This window comes from Sylvia atricapilla, chromosome 6 (assembly GCF_009819655.1).
Source record: "Sylvia atricapilla isolate bSylAtr1 chromosome 6, bSylAtr1.pri, whole genome shotgun sequence".
Classification (NCBI taxonomy): Eukaryota; Metazoa; Chordata; class Aves; order Passeriformes; family Sylviidae; genus Sylvia; species Sylvia atricapilla.
Window position 1 is genome coordinate 9,339,174 of NC_089145.1, and position 21,474 is coordinate 9,360,647.

Here is a 21,474-nt window from a genome sequence, read left to right on the forward strand (position 1 = left end):
CCTTCCTTGGACATACTTCAGCCCCTTAATCTCTTCCTTGCCATGAGAGGCCCAGAGCTGGGCACAGCACTCAAGGGAAAGCACTCGGCATGGAAACTGGAAAACCAAGCAAAGCACCTCTCCAGCTCTTCACCACCTAGATCATGTTCAGGAACACCCCTAGCTCCTAAGGACACATGGGCAGGAACATCTGGGATCCTCTGCCACAGGGACAGCCACAGGGATTTCCTTGCTCACAGGAGTCACAGCTACACTCCCACGTGTCAGGCTGGCTTTATTCTAGCATCACTTGTGCATTCCTACTCGTGACAGGAGGTTTGGAAACTCGGATACATTAGACGAATGGGAAGATTTCCTTTTCAAAGAAAAGAGGAATAAAAATAAAGACAAATCTACACCAGGCCTGACAGCAGCCCCTGGGGGACACAGCGACCTGGGGACAGTGAGGAGGAGACAAGGACCGAGCACAGGTATTGGCCTTTCATCTGGAAAGCCAGAGGTGGGGAGAGGCAAACGCCCAAACGCAGCTGGGTGGTGACAGGGACAGTGCCCAGTGCCAGGGAAAGGACATCGGAGCGATCCCAGCAGCCACCCACGTGCTCTTTCCTGCTCCAGTGGAATGCTGGAAGCTTCCAAGGCCTCACCAGCTCTGCTCTGCTCATACACACATTCCAAGTGTGCACAGACATGGACATAGCCACCTGCACCATGCCCTGCAGATCCCACTCCCACTGGAGGCCCACAGTCCTCTCTGGCAGCCCCCCTTCCCACGGCATTCCTGGGGAGCAGCCCCCACTGTGGGGCTGGACACACACACGGCCACACGCACACAGGAGGCTCCATGGATCACTGAACCCTGATGAAATGGCAGGAAGAGCCTCCCCCTGACCCTTCTTCCCAAACAGCACATATTTGAAAACCAAAAATCCTACTGGAGAGTCCTGGAAGCAATTTGGAGTGTGAAATCCTCAAGGCTGCTGACAGGAGAGACCGAGGTGGAGCCAGGTCAAGGAGACCTCTGGAAGGAAAGGTGGCTATGGAGCTGGGAAGGAGGCAGGTGTTCCATGTGGTGAGCTGTGAGGGGTCCAGGCCGGATCCGGATCCCACGGGAGAGTCCTGGCGCAGTGCCAGCCCCTGGGTGCAGCACCAGTTCCGAGGGAGAGCGGCCAGAGCCCGGCTCTCCGTGGCTGCAGCGGGAGCTGGGTCAGTCCAGCCCCAGGTCCGAGTCGGAGGACGAGTGCTCGTCGGCAATGTTGCGGATGGCGTTCTCCATGGGCGCCAGGTTGCCGCTCGGAGTGATGCCCATGGGTTGGATCACCTTCTCTCTGCAGCCAGGAGGAGAGGGGGAAGGTAAGGCAGAGCTGCAGCAGAGCGTGGGAACAAATCAGGAATACAGCAGGAATGTGGGGCTTGTGGAAACGGCTTGGACCACTAAAGATCCCAGTACCACTAAAGATCCCTTCTGAGAAGTGGAGACAGTCCCAGCCCTAAAAGTTCCAGCATGGCAAATCAAAGGCTGGGAAGCACAATCCTGTTTCCTGGAATAGGCTCCTTTCTGTGTGGTGCAGGATTCCCAGAGGAAAACTAGCACTGATGTCCATGTTCCTCTCCCTCCAACACATGATGGAGTTACTTCCCTCCTACTCTTGAAAGCCTGAACTCAGTTGGGCTCCTCTGGGTCAGAGATAACCGGATAAAGCACTCCAACAGGGAAAGTGGCTGGTGGCACTGGCTGCCATCTGTCCCCCCTGTCTGTCCCCAATATGCTGCTTCTCACTGAACAGAATTGCCAGGACAGAGGCTGCTGTCCTTCCCAAGCACCTGGACAAAGCTGGTGAGCAGCAAGTGCTTGGGAACAGCACAGCAAGGAATTCCACAGTGTCCCATCACACCAAAGCTAGAGGAGCTAGCAGCATCTTCCCTTGCACATCACAGGGCCATGTTGAGGGAAGAATTTCCCCACATATTCCCTGCCACTCCCTCTCCTAGATCCCTTCAGGCCTTGGGAATGCAGCCAAAGGAAGGTTTGTGACAGATGTACCCCCTGACACACACCAATCCCAGTACCTGGACAGCTTGTCAAACATGTTGACCAATTTCATGGCTTCATGCTCCTTCTGCTCCTCTGTCATCCCTTCCATGGGGTTAGGCAGCTTCTCCTCCACGCGTCCCGTCACAGGGTTGATGCTGCACAGAGAACAGTGAGGCAAGGGCTCAGGAGGGGGACAGCAGGTGACAAAGGGCTGTTTGGAATCCTTCTGAGCCTCATGGAGCAGAGGAATGGTGTAGCAGGACTGTCTGTCACTGCTGCTCGTGCCCTGAACCCCAACTGCCATCACGGCGCTACTAGGGCTTCTGACCTATGTACTTACAAATACCTCCCTCTTCTCTAACATCCCCTCCTGCCAATGCCACTGGAAATGAGATACATGAGGGCAGACGACATTTCCTCCCTCTCCTCAAGGCAGGAGACAAAAGTTAATGGAGAAATTCCCAACAAACCCAACCTGCAGGGACAATGAACAGGTGTGTAGGGGATGCATGGGTGGACCCATGGGTGGACCCTTGGTATCCTCAAGATTCCACCCACTGCAGAGGAAAGGAGAGAGAAAGGGGAAAAAATTAAAAAAAGAGAGGGAAGGGAAAAAGAAAGAGAGGGAAGAGAAAAAGAGGAACAAAAACCAGCTGGGTGTAGCAACACTGAGCTCTGGAGAGGGATAGGAGAACAGGCCCTTCCACCCCTGCTGCATGTGGAAGAGCAGAACAGGGAGATGGCAGAAGGTGCATGAAGAGTAATGAAGAGGGATAAAGCAGGAGTAGGAGGAAGGTGTGGGAGAAAGGGAGCTCTAGAGGGGGAGTGGATCTATTTACTTGGGCTTTGCCTCTTTGTACTCCTCTGTGTCCGTGTCTTCATCCTCCGAGTACTCCCCCTCTTCCCGGCCGCCGGCCATGAGTCCCCGCGCTGCCAGCAGCCCCGCGGCGTTCCCGTAGCCCGTGTACTTCACAAACCGGGACACTGCCAGGAGAAGGGACAGAGACCACCCTGTGCTCCTCCTGCCTCCAGCCCCAGGTTCCCACCAGCCCCAGCAGCATAGCTGTGCCATGTCACCAGGCCATGGAGACACAGAGATGCTGATAGGGAGCAAGGCCCATGCACGGCAGTTGAACGTGAGCCAGGCTGTGTGCAGGGTGCTGGGATGTTCTCCAGCACAGCCTGTCCCTCACTGCTGGCCTGAGAGACACCATCTCCTTCCCACAGAGTTCCTGGAGCTCTCCCCTTTTCCTCATTCGGTGGGGCTGTCCCAAAGGAAGGCAGAGCCCTGCAGTGGGCTCCAGTCTCAGGGTCTCCCTGTGGAAGGCCCCCAGGACTCACCGCTCTCCTTGCAGAGCACAAAGAGGAACTCGGCGGCGCAGTGCTTGACGTCAGTGTCAATGTGTGTCATGAGCCTCACCAGCTTGTTCCGCAGGGAATTCCCCACCTCCGGCCGGTTACGCACGTCCCGCAGAGGTGGCAGCACCTGCAGGGCCACAGTGAGGGTGACATGTCACTGTGGGCACCAAAGGCCTCAGCCACCCACAGCAGGGGTGTCTGGAGGGTGGCCACAAGGAGGGCTTCACTGGTCTCCCCTCCCCTCAGGGCAGCACCCCTGAACTGCTGAGCACAGCATACCCTGGCCTTCAGGAACTTCCTGGTCTGCCGGTGGACTCGGGCACTCTCCGTCAGCAGGTTCAGCACAGGGGTCAAGCTCTCCTTCAGCTTGTGGCCCTGCAGAAACATCCCCAGAAGGAGCAGCATGTCAATCATGCTGAGCTCAGCTTGTCTGGCTCATGCCGGAGAACATGAGCACAGACCATCAGGGAGATGGATAGACACAGAGCTTCCCAACCTCTGCCATAGGCATTCAGTGCCTCCTTCCTTCCCACACCACTTGCTGTGCACAGGCAGTGCCAGAAATATTTAGGCAGGGCATCCAGGGCAGAGAAGCGCAGTGGTAAAATTTGAAGGCCCTTTGGAACAACTCCAGAGGCTGAAAACTGTAGTCAGCTTGAAAACAACATGAACTCAGGTTTCCAGAACTGCCCACTGGATCACACAGTTAATTATCAGCTAATCATCCACTGTTCCACTGGTCTCACTGCCTGCAGCCCTCAAAGGCAGTCTCCTTCCCGGTTCAGGGATGTTGGTTTAGTCCCACCAAGCACACCTCTGCCAAAAGCTGTCCCTCCTGCAAAGGGCTAACTTCAAACCGAGTGTGCTGCTCCCACCAGGCTCTTCCAGGCTGAGGCAAAGGTGGGAAGAAGCAGCCCCACCACTCACCCTGTCCAGGCGCCGCTCCAGGAAGTCCAGGAGGATGCTGACCGCATCCATGTTGACACCCATGTACTCCAGAGAGCCCGGCCGCACTTTGGGAGTCAGGAGCACATCCAGACACTTCAGGGGCAGGTTGCCCAGCAGGTTGACTGTGTGGCTGTACATGTGAAAGAGAAGTGAACACACAGCAATGGAGCTTTGCTCACTGAAGTTCTTCAGCTCTGCAGAAATGAAGGCCTGTCATTAACTTGGTGTGAGGACCCTGCAATTCAAGTTTTCCTGGAGCATCTCAAGCTCCTCACACCACTCAAAGGGGACAACCTAAGGTCCTCTTTGAGCAGCTAACTGTATGCTGAGAGTCCAAAGATAGTTTAGTGACGTCTGAGAACCCACAGATCTTGACACAGAGCCAAGCAGGACCAATCTGGGTAGTCCAAGGTCTTTCTCTGGAGTTTCCTGTGTCACTCCTAACCTTGATGTTCCACGCCAGCACTGCTTGGGATCCCCCTGCCTATGTATTCTTGGGGACAGGGTGGTATCACCTGCTCCAAGCTGAAATCCCTGCACCAGTAATGCTTGGCAACATGACACAGCCAATTTCTCAGCATGGCTTAAGACTAATTAAGGCCAACTCATGAATGCCTCAAAGCAGCACCCTTCATTCTGGCCAGTTGCCCACTGAGGTGGACGTCACCATTGGGACAGCCTGACACAGAACACGGAACAAGACCTCAGGGGCCAGGAGGCCACAGCATTCACACATGGCATTCCCAGGGCAGGAAAGGCTGTTTTGGAGTTCTAGCAGCATGAGGGATCCCCAGGCTAAACCCAAGAGCTGCTGGTCAGCAGGGTCCCTCCCAATCACCCAAGGTCAGGCAGGATGTGCCTGGGGGAGCTGGTGAAGCTTTTCCCAACACACACCTGTGGAACTCCTCGGTGCGGTCCTCGCCGTCAGCAGAGATCATGAGGCAGTGGCGCAGGAGGGCACCCAAGTGCCTGTACAAAGCAGCATCTTCCTGGCCCCAACAGGGAGAAAGGAACACCTCGATTAGCAAAGGGGGTCCCACACATCCCAGAGCCTGCAGCCTATTCCCCCCTCCACCAGCCTGATCATGGGCTGCAAGGTATTCCAGGGAAAGCAGACTCTCAATTCTCCATTTGGGAATACTCTAAAAGCATAGGCAAAGTAAGGGATAATACTGCACTGGACAGAGGAAGTGGCCTAAGGACACCTGAGTCCCTCACCACCCTGAGGGTGCACAAGGATGAGTCTGGGAGACGAGAAAATGCAAGGGAGGAGAAAACCTGGAAAGCCAGAGCCCAGAAACTCATAAATGCCACAGGCCCAAGAAGCTCACCTCGTCCACCTCCCTCTTGCTGGAATCAAAGGTGATGTTGAAGAGCACTTTGAGGATCTCCATGGCTCGCTCCGTCTCCTGCCGAGGCAAAGGTGGGAGAAGTCCCTCCTCGGTGGCAACTTCATAGGGGTCCAACCACTTGACCCTGAGGGTCAGCTCCAGGGTGTCTGTCATGAGGCTGATTCCTCGGAGCTCCTGGGCGAGCTGCTGCCGGATGTCCACCCTGAGGGCCGTCAGCAGGAACAGCAGGCGCAGGTCGAAGAACTTGATGTCGTGAGGAAGACTCCGCTCGTTGTAGAGCTTGATGCGCCGGGCCAGCCCCACCACCAGCCGCCCCTCTGCGGTCAGCTCCTGTGCCATGGCGCTGCTGAACACGATGTTGCACAGGCATTTCAGGGATTCCAGGATCACATCCAAGTCTGGGACCTCCCGGATGAGCTCCTCTGAGTAATCGATGCCGGCATGCCTGGAGAGGGTCTTCAGGCCTTCCTTGGTGGTGAAAGGGTCGAGGCAGTGCTTGTCCCGTGACAGGATGCGGATGCTCTCCAGGCAGGTGACCTGGCAGGATGGCTGCAGCTCCCTCTCCAAGAACTTGATCAGCAGCTGGGCCATTTTCTGTGCAGTTGGAAACAAGCAGTGCTTTGGATACTGACACTTCCCAGTGCTCCCTAGGGCCCTGGCATGCTCTGCCCTGGACAACAGCAGTGTCACCTGGGCCTGCTCAGGTGTGCACTCAGCAGCACTCAGCAAGTGCCTGGCTCTGGCATCGATCCTGACCAGTTTGGGCAAGAACAGCCATGAAGAAATGCCTTACAGAGGGTATTGGGTGCAAAGGGAGAGCACAAACAGGTCACTCTTGTAGCTCTGCCATGGTGAGGATGGTTCAGGCTGACAGTGCCGACCTGCCCACTGCACAGGGGAAGGACACAGGACCCAAGGGAGATGAGGAGAGCACCTGATGCCTTGGGAAAAGAGGTGAAGAGACCATAGGACACTCAAATAAGCAGCATCTCCTCAATTTCAGTGCTGTCTAGAGACCTACTGGCCCAGATCTTCCATGGGTACAGACTGGCAGAGCCCCACTAACACAATTCACAGGAGCTGCAAAGCTCACGGGGAACAGTGAGTCATGGAGCAGCACGAGAGCACAGGTAAGGCCTCACAGACATGGGCAGCTCAGGCTGAACCACGTGTGGCAACACTTCATGTCACACCAGTAACCCACACACACTGCTGGGGGAGTCCAGCAGATCCTCAAACACAACACAGATCAGGGCATGGGTCTTTCTGTGATGTTACAAGAGTGAAAGAACCCAAAAAATGAGGCCTGTAACTGGCTTAACAGCTCCATTGGTTACACTTCGAAATAATTGGAGAATCATTAGTCATTAACCATAATCATCCACATTGGAAAAGACCTCCAAGACCATCAAGTTCAACCTCTTACCAATCAGCACCTTCACAACCAGACCACAGCATGGAATGCCACATCCAGTCATTCCTTGAATACCTCCAGAGATGGATGATGACTACATCACCTCCCTGGGCAGCCCCTTCCAATGTCCTACCATCCTTTCCATGAAGAAATTCCTCCTGATATCCAACCTGACTCTCCCCTGGTGAAATGAAGCTACTGAGGGAAGGAATGAAGAAAAACTGAACTCCAGTCCTTAACATGAGGCTCATGGTGTGCCCCACACTCACATCCTGGGGAAATGATGAAGTACAGCTGTCCCACGTCTCCTGCCTCACAGGGAAACAGAGTTCCAGAGTCAGTCCCAGCAACCAAAGCCTCAGGCTGGCTCAGGGGAAAGAGATCTCGGGATGTGCCTGAAGCTGAACCATCAGAACACCCAAGCAGTAGGAACTAGTGGCGATGTCCATCTCATATTTCATGGCATACACCCCAAAAGTGGGACACTGTGCCTGAAGGCAGGTCCTGGGTGACTGTTCCAGCTCAAACAGTGGGTCAGTGAAAGGCAAAGAGCTCGGATCTCATCAGATCCAGTGCAACATTCAGGCTGTGCCTGGAACACTGTGTGGCAGCAGCTGGCCCTGGCACAGACAAAGGAGGTCCTGCTCTCCACCCAGGTCACCTGGCCTGCGCTTGCTGTGCTAACACAGGCATTGGCACCATCCACCACAGAACTGAGCCAGCTGGAAAATAATTCAGGGAAAAAAATCCTTCTTATGGCAGAACAGCCAGGCTGAGGCCTGCCCTGGCACGAAGAGCTGCAGGAGCAGGAATGAGCAGGCAGAGTATTCCTTCCCTCCAAGTGCCAGATTACACCAGCTCAAAGGATTTGCTAATGCACAGCTCCTGGCAAATCCCACTGCTGGCTTCCAGTGGAGCCTCTCACCCTTCCCCAGAGCCAGCACTGCTGTGATCCCTGTCCAGAGGCACCAGAGATCACTCACATCCACGGCTGGGACTATACGGATCATGGAACCATTGCTAGTGTCAGATGGATGTCAACATTTATCCAAAACCACCAACTACTGATGGAAAAAACAGAGCCAGACACTCCAAGCACACCATTCCCTAACTAAGTTAATGGGAAACTCTCATTTCTTCTCCTGTGGGAGCTGCTTGCCAAGCCCAGCTGGACATGACTACAGAGCAGCAGATTTACACACTGACCAGAGGACAGCAAGCAGCGTGTGCCTACCTTCCTCTCTTCCCGCTCCTCATCCTCGAAGATGAAGCACTGAGATTTCTGTGGGAAAAACAAAATCAATCAGCAAAAGGAACAGCGTAAACCTCCATGGGACCAGGGCAGAGCCATTCAGCTGGAAAGCAGTGGGTCCTAAACATGCTGCAACAGCAAACACACCATCTCCTGACAGTCGCCCCCCACATTATGGGCATCACCCCTGGATCCACTGCACCAGTGGAATGCCACAGGCCAGCTGACAGATGGATTTAGTTTAAATACTGCAGCAGCACAGTGAGTATTCATCCCAATCCCAATATCCCATAAGAGCCGGTAATTCCCTAGCTCAGCGATACCACTGAGCTGTGCCTACACGACTCCCCTTGATATTAAATTTCCTTTTCCTGACCCAAAGAAGTCTTGTCTCCCTGGTACATGAGAATGGATCCTCATGGTTATCCAGGTTGTTCTTTAAACAAAAGGGACTTGATCTCCACACTTCATCCTGTCCCCATGCTAACAAACACTCTTGATCTCCATTCATTGTGTTTCTCTTCCTATTTTGTTTGCTCTTCACTGATGGCCTCTTTCCTGACCAAACCTGCTGTCATGGAACTGAAGAGCAGGGGAGATCACAGGTGCCTGGGGAGAAGCAGCACTTCCCAGTGATTGAGGCAATCTTTGTTCATACCAAGAGAGCATTTGATCCCAGCCTAGAGAATGAAAATGTTTAACATCCATAAAACACAGATTTTGTGTGTCCAGTCACCAAGAGCCCAGGGATGGAACTGGTTCTGTCCAGCCTGGAAGCAGCAATGGACACAATGCCTGGAGCGGCCCCAGGTGTGAGGGCAGGACAGGTGTACTCCAGCCAGGCTGCGTGTGAGCTCCATGAGCTGATTCATCCAGGTTACCAGGAGCTGATGGCTCAGTCCTGGCACTGCCGTGTTCCACAGACAGGCTGCTTGTTCTTCCCTCAGCACATCCTCTCTTCAGGCTGTAATCCCATCTGGGGATACTTTAGCCACACCTGGGGTTTTGCTTTAGCTGTAGTTTATTCCCAGCAAGCAAAAACTGTGTGCACAACAGTGAATTACAACAAATCTTCAGGAAAAGGATACAGAACCATCAGTCTTGCAGCAGAAGCAATGCCAGGCTGTGCCAGGTTTATCTGCAGTTTCGTAATCCTCTTTGACTGCTCCATTTCCTCCAGACAGACCAGCAAACCCTGTGGTTCCAGTTCCCTAGGCTTGACACCCCAGGAAGTACCCAGCTGGGGGAATCCAGCAGGAAATATAGTGGTTTGGGAGCACACAGACACTGTTTGCACCCTGAGGATGCCAGCCCTGCACCTGCTGCTGGTGCTGTTAATCCTCAGTGCTGTCCTTAACAGACACCTGCTCCTTCTTGGCCAGTATCTCCCCATTCCAAATTTGACTGCTAGGAATAGTTCCACACTCTCTCTCTCACACACTCTTGCAAAATATTCCTCAGGTTTTCCCTGCCGGCTTCCACCTACTCCAGCCTGGTGCAGAGTGAGTCAGAGTGATCCACAGAGCCAGCCCCTCCTAGGGGAAACCTCCAAAGGAAATTTCCCTGACAACCAGAGTCTGTTTCAAACAGCATTTCACAGAGCCATAGAATATCCTGAGCTGGAAGGAACCCACAGGATCATTCAGTCCAGCTCCCAGCCCTGTGCAGACACCACAACAATCCCACCTTATGCCTGAGAGCACTGTCCAAATGCTCCTGGAGCTCTGGCAGCCTTGGGGCTGTGGCCACTCCCTGGGGAGTCTGTTCAGTGCCTGACCACCTTCTGCGGGAAGAAACTTTTCCTAATATCCAGCCTAAACCTCTCCAGCAGTTCCCTTGGTTCCTATCACTGGTCACAGAGAGCAGAGATTGCAGCTGCCCCTCAGGAGGAAGCTGTAAATGGCTGAGGTCTCCCCTCAGTCTCCTTTCTCCAAGCAGAGATTTAGCACCATGGCTAATCTTTTCCTACCCTAAGGCTAGAAATGCTCCCATCTCTGCTTCCAGATCATTGAGGTTTGACATTCTATATTCATTATTTACTGCTTTCAGAGCTGTGCCCATTTGAGATCCAGCAGTCACCTCCGATCATCTTTGACTTGCAAATCCCAACAACATTTCACCTGCAGCCCCTCCCTGGACTCTCTCAGCACCTCCAAAACTGCCTTAACACAAAAGCTCCTTCTACTCAGTCCTCACACTGACTCTTACTTCCTGGCCAGGTTTTACTTGGGATCTGGATAATAATTTTTATAGGAGTCCCCGAGCTGAGGGAGGGGATGATGTTCACTCACCGCTTGGTTGTAGACCTGCAGCACCTTGAGAACCGTGTCCTGCTCCCCACTTTCCAGCGTGGACACCACAGCCTGGAGCTCCATTATCCCAATAGCTCAGCTATGGCACAACCCGGAGGAAGTGGAGAGAGGGGATTTCCAGGGTGATGGAAACGCAGCTCGGCACACAGATCTCTGAGAGGGAAGAGAGAAAGGGGTGGAGAGAGCAAGGAGGGAAAAAACGCAACACAAAAAAAATCCTGAGTGATATTGCTCACACTGCTGCATCCATAAAAGTGGAGCAGATGGATAACCCGAGCAAAGCCAGCAGCCAGCTTCCTCTCTCTCTCTCCTGCTAATCCTCTTCTTCCTCGCTTTGCTTTTCAATGTTCAATAGATGCCCTCCCAGGAAAGCACTCAGGGAAAACCTTCCCCCACCAGCTGGGGATTAACGTGGAGCAGATAACAGCAGCTCCCTGAAATAGCTCCCTGCCTCCTCCTCCTCCTCCCCGCCTGCCCTGATTTCTGCTGCCGCACAGGGGGGAAAATAACAAATAAAAGGCAGAAACATTCTCGTCGAGTGACAAGAGATGGAGCGGCGAGGCAGCCAGGCGGGAGAGCATCCTCCGGCTGCAGGCGGAGCTACCTTCGCAGGTGGTGGGAAGCAGACGGAGGAGGGTTCGGCGGCGGGTTGGATTATGGCCGATCCCTGCAGGCGCAGCCAAGAGGCGCGTCCGGAGCCGGCAGCCCCCCGGGAGAGGCTGTCCCTGCGGACACGGCCAGCGAGCAGATGCGCAGCGCCGCGGGATTATTTTGGACGCGGCACCGGTTTAGCGGCTCACGGAGCCACGCGAGCCCACGGTGTTAGGACGTGACTCCCAGTGACGGGAAATCCAGCAGATTTGGGCTCGGACATGTGTTCAGCTTCCATGTTCCCGTGAGGATGAGGCTGAGCTGATCACACCAACCTCAACAAACCGGGGCCCCAGAGCCCCCGGGGTTTGGGAGTCACACGGGTTGTGCCCTCCTGCCCACGCAGCCTCAGAGGAGCTTTTTGGAGAGACCCAAAGAGGCAGATCCTGCATTTTGGAAGGCGAAATCTGTGGAGACAGGAGGCTGGGCTGGCCCGGGGCAGCATCCCCATGTGCAGGGGCTGGGATGGAGGGGAGCCACCTCTGCTTTTGGGGGGATGACATGAACCAATGGATCATTGGGCATAGCCCCCTTTTCCATACTCCTACTGGCTCCTCACACTGCCATCTCCTTCCGCCACCATTTGGGTAAACTCCAAACTCCCTTTTTTGTCCCCAATACCCTATTTATGTCCCTAAACCCCTACTTCCCCACACACACACCTCTATTTTTGTGTCAAGCCCCTATTATTTCCCCAAAACCTCTATTTTCTCCCCAAACCCCTAATTATTTCACTAAAACTTCTTTTTGTCCCCAGACCGCTATTCTTGTCCCCAAAGCCCTATACGTGTCCCCAGTCCCCCCCTTCCCCTCCGCTCTTTTTTATCCCCGAGCCCCCTGTCCTGCCGTGCCCGGGCAGGGCGCTGGCCGTACCTGCGGCCCGGGATCCCTCGGGGGGAGTTCCGGCCCTTCCGCCCCGGCCCGGGCGAGCGGCCCGAGGGTCCCGGTGCCGGGGGGAAGGAGGAGGAGGAGAAGGAGGAAGAGCGGGCGGACATTTCGTGGCGGCTCCGCCCGGCGGGGCGGGACGGGCCGGGGCAGCCATGGCGGAGCGGGGCCGAGGTGAGGGGACAAGGGACAGCGACAGGGACAGGTTTGGGGAGCAGGAGGGGCTGGAGCGGGTCAGAGGGAGGAGGAGCTCCCGATCCCACTAAACCCCACGGGGCCTCTTGCAGTGCCCTGATTTCTCCCCTATTGCCCCGGAGTCGCACCCCTATAAGCCCTAATTGCTTGCCTGGCCCTCTTTTGGGATACTCGGTTGCACCCCCCCGAACCCCTGATTGCCCCCCCTAACCCTTAATTCTCCCCATGAACCCCTAAGCGCCCCCTATAAACCCTAAGTATCCCTTTGAGCCCCTAACTGCCCCCATAGCCCCTAATTGCCCCCGAAGTCCTAATTCCACCCCCGAGCCCCCAACTGCCCCACAATGCGGAGCAATGCCGAGAGACCCCAACACGGCCGAGGGGCAAAGGGCCCCGGGTTTGCCAGGTTTCACCCAAATCTCACCCCTGGGTGTCCCTGGCCATGGAACCCCCGCAGCTGCTGCTGGGCCGTGGTGGCAATTCAGGGTGCAAGTCTGGGTTCTTGCCCTGGCCTGTTTGGGGGAAGTCTGGGGTGCTTTGGTCACATCTCTTGGAGGGTTCCATGGTGCAAACCATGCGAGGAGGGGCTGTGACGATGTGTGCTCCTCATTCTTCTCCCCAGGGCAGAGTCCGAGCGCCATGGAGGACCTGCTGGATGTGGAGAACAAGCGGATGGCCGACAGCCTGGCCAGCAAGGTCACCAGGCTCAAGTCGGTGAGTGCTGAGGTCACATCAGGTGCTGAGGTGAAGGACGTGCTCTGATTACCTGAGAGTACTGCAGGGAATCACAGACGCATGGAAAGGTTTGGGTTGGAAAGGACCTCATTCAGTCCCACCCCTTCCCATGGGCAGGCACACCTTCCACTAGACCGGGTTGTTCAAAGCCCTGTTCGACCTGAACACAGGGCTGTTGCTAAGCTCACCTCCTCGGGGAAAATGTAATGAAAAAAGGCAGGCAGATTAATTTTGGAAAATACCTGTGTCTCTGTGTAACTGTTCTTAAAGCAGGTTTGCTCCAATTAACATCAAACACTTTGATTTAGAGCTTTAAGCCGTAAATTATTAAAAATTTAGTACAAACCATGAAAGAAGTCAGTGACTCCATGGGTAAAAGGGTAGGCTGAATTCCTGCCATTGTGTCCCAGGGATTAAACTCCCCACTCTACCTGGCAGACTTAGACAGTCAGGCTTTATGTTCAGAGCTGGAAAGGTTTACCTTCCTGACAGGGAAATGCGAATAATTTTCCTTGTTCCTGCACCAGACAAGCTCCTGTGTGTCTATTGGAGCTGGGAAAGCAGTGGCTCATTTTAATAATTTGCATTTCAGATTTTAGAGGTTCTCTGGACATTAAAAGCTCATTAATGCCCATTTCCTGCCTTTCCCTGCAGCTGGCTCTGGATATTGACAAGGATGCTGAGGAACAGAACCGCTACCTGGATGGCATGGTAAGGACCTGGGAAATGGGAAGCGGGGCTTTCTGTGCAAATCAGGGAATTGGGATGAGATGTGGGATGACAAAAGCTCTTGAGGGAAAAGCCCTAAATCAGCACCAGGATTGTTGGGGTGTCCTTGTGAATCCTCTGAGGGCCTGTCCTTGTGAATCCCTCCATGTTGGGATATTCCATGGTTCTGCAATGCCTCCAATGTGTCTTTTCCTGGCAGGACTCAGATTTCCTGAGCGTGACGGGGCTGCTGACGGGCAGCGTGAAGCGCTTCTCCGGCATGGCGCGCTCCGGCCGGGACAACCGCCGCCTGCTCCTCGCCGTGTCCGTGGCGCTCATCCTTATCTTCTTCATCCTCTACTACCTGGTGTCCCGGGCGGGGACCTGAGCCCGGGCTGGGACGTGTCACAGGGCCCTCAGCAGGGCAGGTGTCACAGGCTGGACCCCAGCATCCACAGACCTGTCCACGTGTTTTCCAGAGGAGCCTCCAGCCACACCTCCACCTTCCCAGTGACTTTTCCTCTCTCCAGCTCCTCGTTGTTGCTCCAGCTGGGCCCAGACAGCTCATCCAAAACAAGTTTGGCTCCAAAGGGATCTTCATGTCTAACGTGATTTTGGTGTCGTGGCTCAGGCCGTGACCTCCTGTCTTGTCCACATCCCGTGGGCTGTTTCTAAGGGCCACTTCCACATCATCTCCCTCACTGAAAAACAAGAACTAACAAGTCCAGGGAGTTGTGGATGCTCCAAAACCCAGCTGAGCTTTGCGAGCTGTAGGATTTAGGATGCTGATTTACAGGATTTTGGGAGTACCAGAGTGTGACTTACATTCCGTGTGGCTGCTCTCTGTTTCCCTGGGACTTGCAGACCATATCCCTGGGCTGAAATGAAACCTGTGCTGCTTTTGGGTGGAATTAGCAATGGATCTGGGCCTGGATACTCTCAGACTGTGGCAGGGAAGAGACACAGGGGAGCAGGACTTTCATTAAATCCTGGCTTGGTTGTCTTTATCATCCTTGTGGGCAAACTGGGCTGGACCCTGTGGGAAGGGAGGGCCACAGTCCATAACCACGTGGACTTGCGCTTGTGTGGAACCTTCCAGAACCTTCCCTCACATGTGCAAATTAAGTTACTAAATCAGACTCCCCTGGTTTTAGGGCACTTTGGGGAGATGGTGTGCCAATAAAGCAGCGGTTGAGGTGAGGTGGAATTCCCCTGCAATGCTGTCAGGTGTGGGGGGAATCAAGAAGGGATTTGCTGATTTGTTTATGAATTTAGAAGGCAAAAGGAACCCTTTGCCTTGCCTTGGGGGGTGTCTTTCCTTATTTGCTTCTCTCTTCCTGTAACAGCCAAGGCTCAGCCATTCCTCCTCCTCTGATTTAGACTTTCCAGCAAAACCTCTTCATGGATGGCTGGGTGTTCCTTTGCCTTCTCCCTGTTCCCACTGGGAATTCCTTTGCCCTTGGGCTAACTCGGGTCCACAGCTATGAAGGGAATGTTGTCCCATGTACCAAACTGCTCACAAAACACACCCTGGCTGGATTAGGTGTGTTCTTTTTGACATGTGAGAATAAAAGGTGCAGGGAAGGCAAGGAGAAAGGAGGCAGCAGGAACTTCCTCTGGCTCTTCCTGCTTTCCTAGTGCAACGTGGCAGCTCTGAGTTCTTTCCTTTGGGAAGAAGCAGTGGCCTGTGATTCCTAGAGCAAGTGACTCCCGACAAAAGGCTCCTGGAGCAGCCCGGCCCTCACCGTGGCGGGGTTTATTTTACCTTTTCTGCTGTAAATAAAGCTGATTTTAGACCTTTTAGCCCAAATGTTTGTTCCTTGTGCGAGGTGCAAGGTCGATCACCTGGTTGTACTCAGCCCAATTCCAGCGTCACCCGGAGCCACCTCGGGCTTGGAGCGGGATCCTCGAGTGGGGTGGGGGTCCCCAGGCCCCTACTTCGTGTTATGGGGAGATGAGCGTGGGGAAGCACCGCGGCAGCGGGGACTCACGGGGACGCTGGGGAGGCCTGGGGACAGGTGGGCAATGGTGAGAAGGGGCAGTGGTTGGGGGTGCCACCGGCCGCTCACCCCTCGAGGGTCGGTGTCTCCACCCATGTCTGCGTCCCCAGGGGAGTTCTCGTCCCCAGGGCGCAGAAGGACACGGGCCGTGGCGGCTCCGCCCCAATCGCGGCCGCCCCAGGTCCCGGTAACTGGGCCCCGCCACGTCCGCTTCCCCGTCGCCAGGGCAACCGAGCGCTGCATCGGAAGTGACGTAAGGCGGAGCCGGAAGCGGCGGCTGGGACGGAAGTGGCGGCGCGATGGCGGCGGTGACAGCGGGGAGCGGGGCCGGGAGCGGGCCCGCAGGCAGCCCCGAGGCCACCGGCGGGAGCACCGGGGGCGGCGGGTGGCGGCGTCCCCACGGGCCGCTCCAGCGCTACTATGGCCCGTCCCCTGCCGAGGCGGCCGAGGCTGCCCCGGACCCCACCGACATCAACGGGCCCCATTTCGACCCAGAGGTGTTCATGACCAAGGTGACCAAGGAGACCCCTCCCGCGGGCACCCCCACCTTGTCGAGGGCTCCGGGACTCTGATGGGCCCCGGGAGATCCCCGCGGGGCCTCGTCGCGAGGGATCTCGGTGGGTGGCCCCAACCCTGGCGGGGGGAGGACCGCAAGGTCCCCAGAACCTTGGGACCCCCAGTATCCTGATGGGATCCCAGAAAGGGCCTCTTCGGGGACCTTATGGATATGCTTCCCTGTGGACACTGATTCCCTGTGGGAATGGTACTCAGGTGCTCTGGAGCAGCCGGATCCCGATCCAGTTAGCATTGCGCAGGGGGGATCCCTGGAGAGCAGGGAGAGGCTCTTGGGGAACCCTTCCATATCCCGGGAGGAATCCAGGGGGGAGAGTTTAGGGATCCTGCAGGGCAGCTGAGGGTCACACACTGACTGTGGAGGGCAGTTGATGATCTTAATTAGGGGGCTCCAGCGGGGGCACTGGAGGTAACCAGGGGCAGATGTGCATCCTTTGTCCACCCAGGTGCGCAACGAGTGTCCCCTGGGGCAGCTCCTAGCCCGCGAGGCCGCGCTGGGCCGGGAGATCCGTGCCCTGGACAGTGACATGCAGACCCTGCTTTACGAGAACTACAACAAATTCATCTCTGCCACTGGTGAGCTGTTCTTTCAATCCTACTGGTGGCAACAGTGGGAAATGGGGATTTGGGGATGTTCACTCCGGAACCCACTGATAGCAGCTCTGGGAAATGAGGATTTGGGGATGTTTACTCTGGAGCCTACTGATGGCAGCGATGGGAAATGGGGATTTGGGGATGTTCACTCTGGCAGCACTGGGAAGCTGCCCTGGGGAATGTGGTGGTTCACTCTGGAGACCAATTACGGCCAGTCCCATAACCAGCCTTCTCTGGGGGGTTATGGCTGTGGTGTGTTAATGGCTGGGCAGACTGGGGGTGTCCTGGACAGCTGAGGGACTTGGCACTTGCCTCGTGTTCCCCAGACACCATCCGGAAGATGAAGGTGGATTTCCGACACATGGAGGCAGAGATGGACGACCTGGCGGCCAACATGGCGGCCATCAGCGCCTCGAGCGCCCGCGTCAGCGCCGCGCTGCAGGACCGGCACCGCCGCGGCGCCCAGCTGGCCGGTACGGAGCGGGGCCAGCCCGGGGGGTGGATCCAGGGAGGTTTATTGGGGTGAATCATGTGGGGCAGGTCTAGGCTGTGGTGTCCCCCATGGGGGCAGATCCAGCAGATGGTCCCACTCCGGTGTCTCATCCTGCTCCATTTGTGTCCCCACCCCAACCCCGTGTCCCTGCAGGGGTGCAGGCGCTGCTGCGGAAGCTGCAGGCGCTGGTGGAGGTGCCGGGGCGGCTGCGGAGCTGGGCGGGGACGGAGCCCGCTCGTGCCCTGCGCTGCCACGCCCGCGCCCGCGCCGTCCTGCGCCACTACCGCCACCTGCCCTCCTTCCGCGCCATCGAGGACGAGAGCCACGCCATCATGGCCGAGCTGGCCCAGCGCCTCCGCACGCGCCTCCGGTGCGTCCGCTCTGGAGCCTGCCGATGGCAGCGCTGGGAAATGCGGGTTTGGGGGTGTTCACTCTGGAGCCTACTGCTGACTTCTGTTGCTTATTCCCTGTTTTCTGCCATGCCACTGTTAACCTCCCGACCACCAGAGAGGAGAAGCTGGACCCCAAGGAACTCACCGAGTGTGTGGAGATGCTGCTGCAGCTGGAGGAGCCGGCCGAGGAGCTGAGCGAGGAGTTCCTGAGCCAGGCGGGCGCGCGCCTCGAGGCCGAGCTGGCTGCACTGGAGGCCGAGCTGCCCGCAGCCGACCCCTCGGGCACGGCCACCACGCCACCGCCACCCGCCTCCGACATCCTGGACTTCGTGGACCGCGGCAGCTCGGCCTTCGTGGGCACGCTGTGCCAGCTGGCCAGCTCGTACCGCGCGCTGTTCGGCGGGGACACGGGGCGCCTGGAGCCCTTCGCCGCCGCGCTGGCCACCCGCTACTTCGCGCTGCTGGAGCGGCGGCTGGCGCTGGAGCGCGGCCTGGGCGACACGTCCCTGCTGGTGCGGGCGCTCGACCGCTTCCACCGCCGGCTGCGCGCGCTGCTGGAGCTGCTGCCCGCGGGCGCCGACGCTGCCGCCGCGCTGGTGGCCCGCGCCGCCCGAGAGCGCATCGACCGCTACCTGCGCGCCCTGCAGACCTTCTTCCTGGGCTGCCTGGGTGACGTGCGCCAGGCGCTGGCTGCCCCTCGGCCCCCCGGCAAAGAGGGGCCCGGCCTGCCCGACCTGCTGGCCACGCTGGCTGCTTCTGTGCTGGGCCAGCTCAAGGCCGTGCTGGCCTACGTGCAGCTCTTCACTGCCAGGGACGTCGCCTTTGCCAGCCTGCCCTACTTCAAGGTGGGGCACCACGGGCTGGGGTTTTTTGGGGGGCATTGGATGGGGTGAGGGGGCTGGGGGCATTTTGGGGGTCACTGGAACAATCTGTGGGCGGTATAGGGCAGGCTGGGGGGTCACAACAGGATGGTTTGGAGCCCGTACAGGGCAGTTTGGGGGGTTTTGGGGTGTGACCTGCCCCCCCATTTGTGGCACAGGGGGAGTTCTGCGTGACAGCAGTGCGTGAGGGATTGGTGGTGGCCTTCGTGCGCTGGCTGTGCCGCACCGCCCGTGGCTTTGCTGATGGTCCAGCTGAGCGGGGAGCTCCCGCTGCCCCCCCAGCCCTGCTCCTGCTCCTCGCCCGTCTCTGCCTGGACTACGAGAACTCCACCATCAGCTACATCCTCACCCTCACTGATGAGCAGTTCCCACCCCAGGTAAGCCTCTAAATGGCCCTAAGGGGATCCTGAATGTCCCCAAGGGATCTTCGAGGGGGTTCTGTATGGCCTCAAGAGCCCCTGAAGCCCTAAGGACATGTAAGAGGTGCACTGATGCTGCTTCAGGCAGCGTCCCACCTGTCCCCAAAGTCCCCGTGGCCAAGACATCAGACAGTCACAGGGAGGGGAGGCATCTCCACGTGTCCTCATGCCCCTCGTGTCCCCAGTGCTGCAGAGGAGGCGGGGGCTGATCCTAGCTGTGTGTGTCCCCCAGGACTCGGGGCCGGCGGTGACACCGGGGCCGGCGCTGTGTGCGGAGGCGCGGGCGGCGGCGCAGCGGCTGCTGGACCACTACGTGCAGGTGCAGGGCGCAGCCGTGGCGCAGATGCTGCGCAAGAGCGTCGAGACGCGCGACTGGCTGGGCACTGTCGAGCCCCGCAACGTGCGCGCGGTCATGAAGCGCGTGGTGGAGGACATCACTGCCATCGACGTCCAGGTCAGGCTGACACCAGGGCTAAGGGTTTGGATACCCCTGGAGGGGTCCAGGGGGTTTGCCCAAGATTCCTGTGTGGTCCTTTGGGGATCCAGGAAGGCTGTGGGAGGGTCACAAAGCCTTTGAGGGATGCTGGGTGGTTTAGGGGGTCACAGGAAGGGGCTTTGGGTGCTGAGTGTGTGGTGCCACTCACAGGTGGGGCAGCTCTTCGAGGAGGGGGTGAGGCGGGCGCAGAGCAGCGATTCCAGCAGACGCGCCTTCTCCGTCTACAGCAGCTCCCGGGCACCCGGCCGCTATGCCCCCAGCTACACCCCCAGGTCAGCCCTGCTGCCCCTTGGCACCCTCTGCTTGTTCCCGGACTGTTCCAATATCCTCCCACTATCTTGACAGCTCTCAGCTGTCCCATATCCCCAGACTATCTTAATGATGATCCGTTTGTCCCAACAATCAACTGTGTTACTTAAAACTGTTCCAGAATCCCCTGGTGATCCCTATGGCCCTTGTGTCCCTGTTGTCTTGTCCCTCCATGTCCTGGGACCATCCCCTACTTTTTTGTCCCCAAAACCATCCCTGCATCTTCTAACTCTCTCCATGGCCCCTAATATTTCCTGTCCCTACTTCCCTGGCTCTATCAAGTCCCTCACTGTCCCTGTGTCCATGTCCTCAGTGCCCCCATGGACACTCATCTGCTCAGCAACATCCAGAAGCTTTTCTCTGAGCGCATTGACATCTTCAGCCCTGTTGAGTTCAACAAGGTGAGGTCATGAGGACAACCACCATGTCCCTAAACATCTCTAGAAGCCCCAAACTACCCACCTTCCCACTGGCACATGTCCCTGGTGTCAGGGCTCGGGGGGTCCCTGGGAGCTGATGACCAGGACAAGGGTGTCCCCAGCGTCCCCTGTCCTAGTTATCAGGACTCTGGAGGGAGGAGGAGGATCTGTGTAGTGACCAGGCTAAGGGTGTCCATGTGCCACATGTCCCCATGCTCAGGAGTTCCTGAGGAATAGCAGTCAGGACAAGGGCTCCCACATCCCATGTGGACATGTGTCCCCCCTGTCCCCTCACACAGGTGTCGGTGCTGACGGGGATCATCAAGATCAGCCTGAAGACCCTGCTGGAGTGCGTGCGGCTGCGCACGCTGGGGCGCTTCGGGCTGCAGCAGGTGCAGGTGGACGGGCACTACCTGCAGCTCTACCTGTGGCGCTTCGCCTCCGATGAGCGCGTGGTGCAGGGGCTGCTGGACGAGGTGGCCGCCAGCGCCGCCCACCGCTGCCTTGACCCCGTCCCCATGGAGCACAGCGTCGTCGAGCTCATCTGCGAGCGTGGGTAGCATGAGCGACAGGGACATGCCACAGCTGGGGCCTGTTACACCTCTGGGGACACACTTGGATCCTCTGAGTCCCCACACACACACACACACACACAAGGACATTTTCTGTGTCCTTCCCGACAGGAGGACACCTTGTCCCCATAGTGGGTTACACCATGTTGTTCAAACCCCCCTTCCCCATTGCCTCCCCAGCCCAGTGACACAGTGTCAGCCCCCCACCTGGGTGACATCCCCTCATGCCTGGAGACAGCCCCTTTGTCACTAATAAATTATGTGTGAGTTGAATTGAGTGTTGTGTCCCTGTCTGAGCCTGGGGGGTGGGAGCTGCACACAGGGAGGGGTCCCACCTGCAGCCAGGCTGACAGCACAGACACAGGGCCTGGGCACTGATCGATGTCCTCAACGGAACCACAGCCATGAGGCCCCAGACTTTAAAAATCAGGCACCAAATGCTTCCATGGGGTGCTACAAATTGCTGGGGAGCCCCCAGGGACA

At 57.1% G+C, this 21,474-nt stretch overlaps 3 protein-coding genes across 5 annotated transcripts; 2 read left to right on the forward strand and 1 right to left on the reverse strand.

The window, feature by feature from the left end:
- Positions 1 to 257: 257 nt before the first annotated feature.
- On the reverse strand, positions 258 to 12,293 carry RIC8A (RIC8 guanine nucleotide exchange factor A). 2 transcript variants are annotated; one of them, XM_066320608.1, is made up of 11 exons: positions 12,194 to 12,293; positions 10,649 to 10,822; positions 8,340 to 8,387; positions 5,671 to 6,285; positions 5,234 to 5,328; positions 4,319 to 4,469; positions 3,671 to 3,766; positions 3,374 to 3,518; positions 2,872 to 3,016; positions 2,068 to 2,187; positions 258 to 1,325 (listed from the first exon to the last, which is right to left on the reverse strand). In XM_066320608.1, the coding sequence occupies exons 2-11, from the start codon at positions 10,730 to 10,732 to the stop codon at positions 1,205 to 1,207; spliced, it is 1,620 nt and encodes a 539-aa protein (XP_066176705.1). In that variant the 5' UTR covers positions 10,733 to 10,822; positions 12,194 to 12,293; the 3' UTR covers positions 258 to 1,204. The 2 variants fall into 2 exon arrangements, with proteins under 2 accessions (XP_066176705.1, XP_066176707.1); XM_066320610.1 differs by lacking the exon at positions 12,194 to 12,293 and having other exon boundaries at positions 10,649 to 11,953.
- A 48-nt stretch (positions 12,294 to 12,341) lies between these two features.
- BET1L (Bet1 golgi vesicular membrane trafficking protein like) lies at positions 12,342 to 14,368 on the forward strand. Its single transcript, XM_066320612.1, has 4 exons — positions 12,342 to 12,379; positions 13,023 to 13,114; positions 13,790 to 13,846; positions 14,064 to 14,368. Exons 1-4 carry the CDS (start codon positions 12,361 to 12,363, stop codon positions 14,229 to 14,231), a joined length of 336 nt encoding a protein of 111 aa, XP_066176709.1. The 5' UTR covers positions 12,342 to 12,360; the 3' UTR covers positions 14,232 to 14,368.
- Positions 14,369 to 16,112: 1,744 nt separating this feature from the next.
- Positions 16,113 to 21,264, forward strand: VPS51 (VPS51 subunit of GARP complex). Of its 2 annotated transcripts, XM_066320613.1 has the most exons (10): positions 16,113 to 16,355; positions 16,863 to 16,992; positions 17,337 to 17,483; positions 17,657 to 17,873; positions 18,011 to 18,740; positions 18,935 to 19,153; positions 19,428 to 19,649; positions 19,842 to 19,963; positions 20,314 to 20,401; positions 20,719 to 21,264. In XM_066320613.1, the coding sequence occupies exons 1-10, from the start codon at positions 16,143 to 16,145 to the stop codon at positions 20,977 to 20,979; spliced, it is 2,349 nt and encodes a 782-aa protein (XP_066176710.1). In that variant the 5' UTR covers positions 16,113 to 16,142; the 3' UTR covers positions 20,980 to 21,264. The 2 variants fall into 2 exon arrangements, with proteins under 2 accessions (XP_066176710.1, XP_066176711.1); XM_066320614.1 differs by lacking the exon at positions 17,337 to 17,483.
- The last annotated feature ends 210 nt before the right edge of the window (positions 21,265 to 21,474 follow it).